Genomic DNA, 8,132 nt, shown 5'->3' on the forward strand with positions numbered 1-8,132 from the left:
CCCAGGCTGGAGTGTAGTGGTGCGAACCCAGCTCATTGCAGCCTCAACCTCCTGGGCTCAGGTGATCCTCCCACCTCCGCACCCCCAAGTAGCTGGGACTACAAGGGTGCACCATTCCACCCAGCTAATTTTTGTATTTTTTCTGGAGATAGGGTTTTACCATGTTGCCCAGACTGGTCTTGAACTCCTGGGCTCAAGGGATCCTCCTGCCTTAAAATCACGCGGTGACTTGGGGATGTTAACTGAGAAAACAGCTCAGGATCTTTTCCACACCGCTTCTCTGACTGTTAAGTTTGAACCACATATTCTGCAAACACCCCTTCAAAAATGCTCACTTAAGCATCTGGGCCAGGATTCTTCAATAAGTGAATTCTTACCTCTCCTCTCTTGTGCGTTCCACTGGGATTTTATTGTATGTGTTATGAATGTACAGTATTGACCTATATTAGCCATAAAAACATGCACCTGTTAAACAGGAAGAATGCCTAAAAACCATCAGCAGGGGCTATCTCTGGAGGGGGGAACTGAGGACAGAGGTGGAGGAAGAAGATTTTCTTTCTTTTTTTTTTCTTTTTTGAGATAGAGTCCCGCTCTGTCACCCAGGCTGGCAGTGGAGTGAGTGATCTCGGCTCACTGCAACCTCCTCCTCCTGGGTTCAAGCCATTTTCCTGTCTCAGCCTCCTAAGTAGCTAGGACTACAGGCATGCGCCACCACGCCCAGCTAATTTTTGTATTTTTAGTAGAGACAGGGTTTCACCATGTTGGCCAGGCTGGTCTTGAACTTCTAACCTCAGGTGATCTGCCCCCCTCAGCCCCTCAAAGTGCTAGGATTACAGGCGTGAGCCGCTGTACCCGGCCAGCTATTCCTTTTTAACAGCTACTTTTTTCTTCCTTTTTTTTTTTAGACGGAGTCTTGCTCTGTTGCCCAGGCTAGAGTGTGGTGGCGCGATCTCGGCTCACTGCAACCTCCGCCTCCCAGGTTCAAGTGATTCTCCTGCCTCAGCCTCCTGAGTAGCTGGGACTATGGGCACGTGCCACCACGCCTGGCTAATTTTTGTATTTTTGGTAGAGACGGGGTTTCACCGTGTTGGCCAGGATGGTCTCGATCTCCTGACCTCGTGATCCGCCTGCCTTAGCCTCCCAAAGTGCTGGGATTACAGGTATGAGCCACTATGCCTGGCCTAACAGCTACTTTTTAGGGCTTTTAGTTCATGCTGCCAAGTTGCCCTCCACTGAGGTTGACTCAGTTTACCTGACCACTGACAGGACAGTGACCTGTTTTCCAGCACTCTTACCAACACTCAACTTTGTACCTTTTTTTTTTTCTCAAAATGTTTATTATAGTAAAATACACGTAAGACTTACCATCTACGCCATTTTAAGTATATAGTTAATAGCATTGAAAACATTCCTAATGTTCTGCACCTGTCACCACCATCCATCTCTAGGATTCTCTTCATCTAGTAAAACTCAACTTTATAATTTTTAACATTCCCATCACCACCATCCATCTCCAGGACTCTTCATCTGTAAAACACTCAACTTTATAATTTTTAACATTTGCCAATATAATGGGCAGTTACTTAAAATGTGCCTTTCTTTAACTGCAGGTAAGCTTTTTCTCCTACTTTTTCCCCTGTTTGGCACACCTTCATTCTTGAACCCCTCTCATTGGATTTGCTGGCTCTTCCAGCCTCTGGCTCCTTCACTGTGGCTTTGATGGACACTTCTGTCACACTGTTAGTGTCCCCTCAGACAACATCGCACATCCCCTGTGTTCGTGATCTGTGTCCACGTGTCTGCAGGTCTAGGATGTGCTTTCTGTTTAACCATCACCAGCTGCTCCAGGTGGAAGGCCTTCCCTCTCAGGCTTACCCCAGCCAGCCTCAGCATCCTCTCGGATAACTGCAACCCCACTGAAGACCATCCTAGAGGCTTGCATGCTGAAGAAACTGTCCCTGGCTTCTTTGCCATTGACCTGGCTGGTGCTTCCATTTGAATGGTGTCTCTGTCTTCCTACTAGCTAGTGAGCCCTTCGAGGATGGACGTTTCATCTTCTCCTCTTTCTCCTCTCTTCTTCCCCTTCTACCAGCCGCTAGAATTTCACGTGGTGGCGCAAATATAGTGCTGCCTAACAAATAAATGTATGTAGGAATTACGTTGGCATTCTGGGGATGCAGAACATAATAAAGCGGAGGTAATCTTTTCTTTCATTTGTTTGGTCGTATTTTCACTTAGTTTTTTCTTCCTGAAAATTATGACTATGGGGCAACTGTTGTATTTCTGAGTTCTGCTTCCAACCCAGCACCAAAAACTAAAGTCTCCACTTGGACAGTTGGTATTTTCAGCCATTAAGAGGTTTTCCCACCTTGCCCGTTGTGTTTATTGCGCTCTACGGGCACTGCCCGATGGAACTCACTGTCCGATGGAACTTTCTGCAGGGATGGGAATGATCTTTATGTGAGCTGTCCAAACGATGACCATGGCTGCATGTGGTCACTGAGCATTTGAAATGGGTCTAGTGCAACTAAGAAGTTAATTTTGTTTGATCTCAACTAATTTAAGTTTGAGTAGTCATGTGTGGCTAGTGACTACCATATTGGAAAACACAGCTGTATACATCACAGAAGTGTCAGCTTGGCTGTGCGCGGTGGCTTGCGCCTGGAATCCCAGCACTCTGGGAGGCTGAGGCAGGTGGATCACTTGAGGTCAGGAGTTTGAGGTCAGCCTGACCAACATGGTGAAACCCCATCCCTACTAAAAATACAAAAACTAGCCAGTGTGGTGGCACATGCCTGTAGTTTCAGCTACTTGGGAGGTTGAGGCAGGAGAATTGCTTGAACCTGAGAGATGGAGGCTGCAGTGAGCCAAGATTGTGCCATTGCTCTCCAGCCTCCAGCCTGGGTGACAGAGCAAGACTCCATCTCAAAAAAAGAAAGAAAAAATAAAGAAGTGTCAACAATTAGCAAAGTATTTTTAGAAAATTTAGAGACATATTTTGATGTTCCCTTTTTATAAGCATCTTAGAGCTAAAACTCTGCTTATCAGGCCAGTTATTATATAACAAGTGATTAAATGCCAGGACCATTTATTAAGGCTAAAATTTGGACTTCTTTAAGACTTTTACTAATCCACGAGTAATCTACCCATTACTGTTCACGACTATCCCAAAGCTGGATGTTGTCTGTCTCTGGGCCCTGTATGCGTGTGTGTGTGCGTGCGTGTGTGTGCGTGCGTGTGCATGTGTGTGTGTGCGCGCACACGCATATACCAAATGCAAGTGTGTCCTCCTACTCAGAAGTTTACGTATTAGTAACATCAAGTAATAGATGCTTGCTGAAGTCACCACATTGGAACAAAACCACACAGGGATGGAGACTATAATATTAATTTTTGTTTTTCCTTCTCCAGAAGGTCAGTGCACCAGATATTCTGAAACCTCTCAATCAAGAGGATCCCAAATGCTCTACTAACCCTATTTTGAAGCAACAGAATCTCCCATCCAGTCCGGCGCCCAGTGCCGTATTCTCTGGAGGTTTTAGACATGTGAGTTTCATTCCAGCTCTTTTGTTTGTTTGTTTGAAAGCATAATGTACAAGTATTTATTTCAATTACTCCTGTTTGAAGGTCCTTATTTTTGGAGAATGGCAAGGCATTTTATTATCCATCCTTCCATTCCTTATAAGGCTTCCACAGGTTTTGGTAAAGTCGCATTATCCTCAGGCCTGTTGTTTGGAGTTACTCCAGGTGTGTCAGCAGATTCATTATCAATCCACTCCACCAGTGCTCTGTAGCCTTCTGCAATGCTGAAGTCAGTAGCACTCTGCAACTCGTGTAAACAGATAGGGCGAGAGGGCACCGGTCAGCTTCTTCCAGGTGGTTGGAGCCTTGTGTTAGGCATGGAAGCTACCAACAGTGTCACATTCCATGTGTGTGTCCAGTCTCATGGGTTAAAATCTTATGGGCTCAATGTACTGAAACACTAGTTCTTTCCAGAATGTAATAGTTATCAAAAATTGAATAGTCGGTTGAAGATGTTTTCTGGCACTTCCTCTCTTTGCCTTCATAGCACAAGCTATAAAAATCACTGCCATGCTTAACAAAGCTGAATATCCCTACACCATCTGTCAAAGAGAGCTGTCCAAAGACAAAGTTTCAGGAGTCTCCTAGGTAAAGATCAATCATTGTTATTGACAGGCATTTTCAGGTTTCTTCTTTTTTAAGAACTTCACGATGTCCCCTGCATGAACTTGCAGACTTTGTTTGTGAGTTATCATTGACTCTAAAGGAACACCTCATTGCAGAAACAGGAACCAGTTCTAGGAGTTTTGCTGTCAAGCCATAGAAATATCCCTCACAGTAAGCTTTGAGCCATTTAATAGATTCTTCACTGACAATTCTGCTGTTTCCTAGAGATCCAGTGGACCGAATACAAATACTGCATTTGTCTGGAGAGAGTGTCTTTCTGTAAGGGCCACTGAAGAACTGTTCAAAGTCTTGGGGAGCCTCTGGATGGGAAGGGTCCTAATATGATCGGGAATGCAAAGCAATGGGTCCAAAGAGATCAGTGGCTGGCTGGAAGTCTTCGTTCATACAGCGCTGTTTTCCCCAGCATCTAATTTCCCATACTGTGACACAAGGCCTGGGTTCCTTGAGACGAGAGCTGTTTTCAGTGTTTATTCAGAGTGCTGTACTGTTTGCATAATGACAGATCTCTTCTGTTAACATCGTGTTCCTAGGTTGAACTAACTTTCTTTTTTTTTTTTTTTCTGGGACAGAGTCTCGCTCTGTTGCCCAGGCTGGAGTGCTGTGGTGCAATCTCGGCTCACTGTAAGCTCCGCCTCCTGGGTTCACACCATTCTCCTGCCTCAGCCTCCCAAGTAGCTGGGACTACAGGCGCCCGCCACCACGCCCGGCTAATTTTTTTGTATTTTGAGTAGAGACAGGGTTTCACCGTATTAGCCAGGATGGTCTCAATCTCCTGACCTCATGATCCACCCGCCTTGGCCTCCCAAAGTGCTGGGATTACAGGCGTGAGCCACTGCGCCCGGCTGAACTTTCTTTGTTTTAATTTTCTTTCTTTCTTTATTTTTTGAGATGGAGTCTTGCTCTGTTGCACAGGCCAGAGTGCAGGCTGGTGCCATCTCAGCTCACTGCAGCCTCCACCTCCCAGTTCAAGCAATTCTCTTGCCTGTCTCCTGAGTAGCTGGGATTACAGGTGCCCACCACCACCACGTCTGGCTAATTTTTGTATTTTTAGTAGAGACAAGTTTCACCATGTTGGCCAGGCTGGTTTCGAACTCTTGACCTCAACTGATCTGCCTGCCTTGACATCTCAAAGTGCTGGGATTACAGGCATGAGCCACCGCACCTGGCCTAGAACTTTCATTCTTCCTTTTAAATGGGTCAAACAAGTGTTCAGCCATGAGGCTTTATTAGGAAGAAGGCATCCTTCTGAGGTTTTTACCTTACAAGGATGGACATAGCAGGGCCTGGCTGGAAAAGTATTGTGGAAGGAATCTTCACCCACCAGGCCTTGAGACTACCCACCCACCTCCCATGGCTGTTCTGATGTGTGCACCTCATCCAAGTACTTTTTTGGGGGGGGGGAATGAAGTCTCCCTCTGTCACCCAGGCTGGAGTGCAGTGGTGCGATCTCAGTTCACCACAACCTCTGCCTCCTGGGTTCAGGCAATTCTGCCTCAGCCTCCCAAGTAGCTGGGATTACAGGCATGAGCCACTGGCCCCAGCCCCAAGTACTCTTCATATGTGCGGGATGGTTATGACATCAGTAGACAAGGGGAGGGATGAGCTGCCGCCCTTGTGAGAGAAACTGGAATGTGACAATAGAACTTGGAAGTGATATTTTACTTAGGCTGGGATTTGGGAAAACCCTTGCTATACTTTGAGAGTGGTTTTCTTTTCTACATCTTACTGTAAACATTTTCATACATATAGAGAGTAATAATAAATATTGGTGTCTTTTGATTTTGTGTGTTTTTAATTTTGATGAAGTCTGATTTGGCAGCACGTTCTTTTACAGTTAAGTCTGGGTCTTATCCATCCACAAGTCATGAAGATACTCTCCTATGTTTTCATCTAGAAGTTTAGAAAAGTTTAGTTTTTATGTTCAGGCCTGTACTCCAGCTCATTATGTTTTGTGTGTGGGTGAATGGTGTAAGGTAGAGATTGGGGCTCATTTCTTTCCATGTGGATATTTGGTTAATCTAGTACCATTTGTTTAAAAAAAAAAGGGGGGGGGAGGCTATTATATCCCCCAGTGACTTTGGCATCTTGGCTGGAAATCAAATAACCACATAAGTGTGGCTTCCTTATGGACTCTCTGTTCTGTTCCAGTGATCTCCTCGTCTATCCTTATGCCAAGACCACACTATCCTGAGTACTGTATCTTTGTAGTAAGTCTTGAAGTTGGGTATTATAAGTCTTCCAATTTGGTTCTTCTTTTTCAAGATTGCTTTGTGATGTCTTAAATGTATTCTCTGTGTATAGGTAGGCATTTTAATTCATTCGTTCATTCATTTGTTTATTAAAAAACATTGAGGCTGGGCGCGGTGGCTCACGCCTGTAATCCCAGCACTTTGGGAGCCTGAGGCAGGTGGATCACGAGGTCAGGAGATCGAGACCATCCTGGCTAACATGGTGAAACCTCATCTCTACTAAAAAAAAAAAACATAAAATATTAGCTGGGCGTGGTGGCAGGTGCCTGTAGTCCCAGCTACTCTGGAGGCTGAGGCAAGTAAATGGCGTGAACCCAGGAGGTGGGGCTTGCAGTGAACAAAGATTGTGCCACCGCACTCCAGCCTGGGCGATGGAGTGAGATTCCATCTCAAAAAACAAACAAAGAAACAAGCAAACAAAAAACAGTGAGTGTTAACTTTTTGCCTAGAATTGTGATGCATGGTGTAATAGATGGATTCTTGGATGAGGGGCCATGATGCTTCAATTAACAGTTGTATTAGTCCATCCATGTTGCTATAGCAAAATACCACAGACTGGGTAATTTATAAACAATAGAAATTTATTTTTCATGGTCCTAGACACTGGGAAGTTCAAGATATCAAGGCATGGGCAGGACTGATGTCTGGTGGTCTGTGGCTCATAGATGGCTCCGTCTAAGTGTCTTCCTCACATGGTGAAAAGGATGAAAGGGAAAGACGGTCCAGTGCTGTGTGCATCCTCTTTTATAAAGGCCTGAATCCCATTCACTAGAGCCCCATCCTCATGACTGGATCAGCTCCCAGAGGCCCCATCTCTTCATACTATCACATTGGCGATTACGTTTCAACATGTGAACACTTGGATCTTTCAAGTTGCCAGCTTAGACCCTTTCCAAGTGTACTTTACTTTCATTTGTAAAACAAAAATTAAAATTAAAATGTTTCAACATTTGAATTTTGGAGGGGACATAAACATTCAAATCATAGCAATAGTCATGGTTCTTTCAGATCTTATATGACCTTAGACAATTGCAGAAACCCTCTCAACATTGGAATCCTCATCAGGGAAATGGGCATTTGAGTTCTTTATTTTTTTTGAGGAGTCTCGCTTTGTCGCCCAGGCTGGAGTGCAGGGATATGATCTTGGCTCACTGCAACCTCCACCTCCGGGGTTCAAGAGATTCTCCTGCCTCAGCCTCTCGAGCTGGGATTACAGGGCCACGCCACCATGCCCGGCTAATTTTTGTATTTTTAGTAGAGATGTGGTTTCACCATGTTGACCAGGCTGGTCTCGAACTCCTGACCTCAGGTGCTCTGCTCACCTTGGTCTCCCGAAGTGCTGGGATTAAAGGCATGAGCCACTGCGCCCAGCCCTTCTTTTTTTTTTTAAGACAAGAGTCTTGCTTTGTCACCCATGCTGGAGGACAGTGATGCGATCATGGCTCACTGCAACCTTGACCTCCCAGGTCCAAGTGATCCTCCTTCCTCAGCCTCCCAAGTAGCTGGGACGACAGGCATGTCCCACCATGCCTGGCTAATTTATTTATTTTTTTGTAGAGTTGAGGTCTTGGCTTAAGCAATCCTCCCATCTTGGCCTCCCAAAGTGCTGGGATTACAGGCATGAGCCACCATGCCCAGTGGAGGGTTTTTTTTTTTTTTTTGCTTCACTGCATT

The 8,132-nt window shown here is 45.3% G+C and overlaps 1 protein-coding gene and 1 pseudogene across 10 annotated transcripts in view; one reads left to right on the plus strand and one right to left on the minus strand.

The window, feature by feature from the left end:
* Positions 1 to 8,132, plus strand: part of SYTL3 (synaptotagmin like 3) — a 113,848-nt gene that overhangs the window by 65,712 nt on the left and 40,004 nt on the right. For 9 of the 10 annotated variants that reach the window (XM_023206050.2, XM_023206047.2, XM_023206046.2 and 6 more), the window contains one exon: positions 3,412 to 3,546. In XM_023206050.2, the coding sequence (XP_023061818.2) occupies positions 3,412 to 3,546 (135 nt within the window). The remainder of the gene's footprint in view (positions 1 to 3,411; positions 3,547 to 8,132) is intronic. The other variant, XM_023206049.2, reaches the window with a different exon arrangement.
* LOC111538582 lies at positions 3,632 to 4,703 on the minus strand (annotated as a pseudogene).

Source organism: Piliocolobus tephrosceles, chromosome 5 (assembly GCF_002776525.5).
Source record: "Piliocolobus tephrosceles isolate RC106 chromosome 5, ASM277652v3, whole genome shotgun sequence".
In the NCBI taxonomy this organism is placed as follows: Eukaryota; Metazoa; Chordata; class Mammalia; order Primates; family Cercopithecidae; genus Piliocolobus; species Piliocolobus tephrosceles.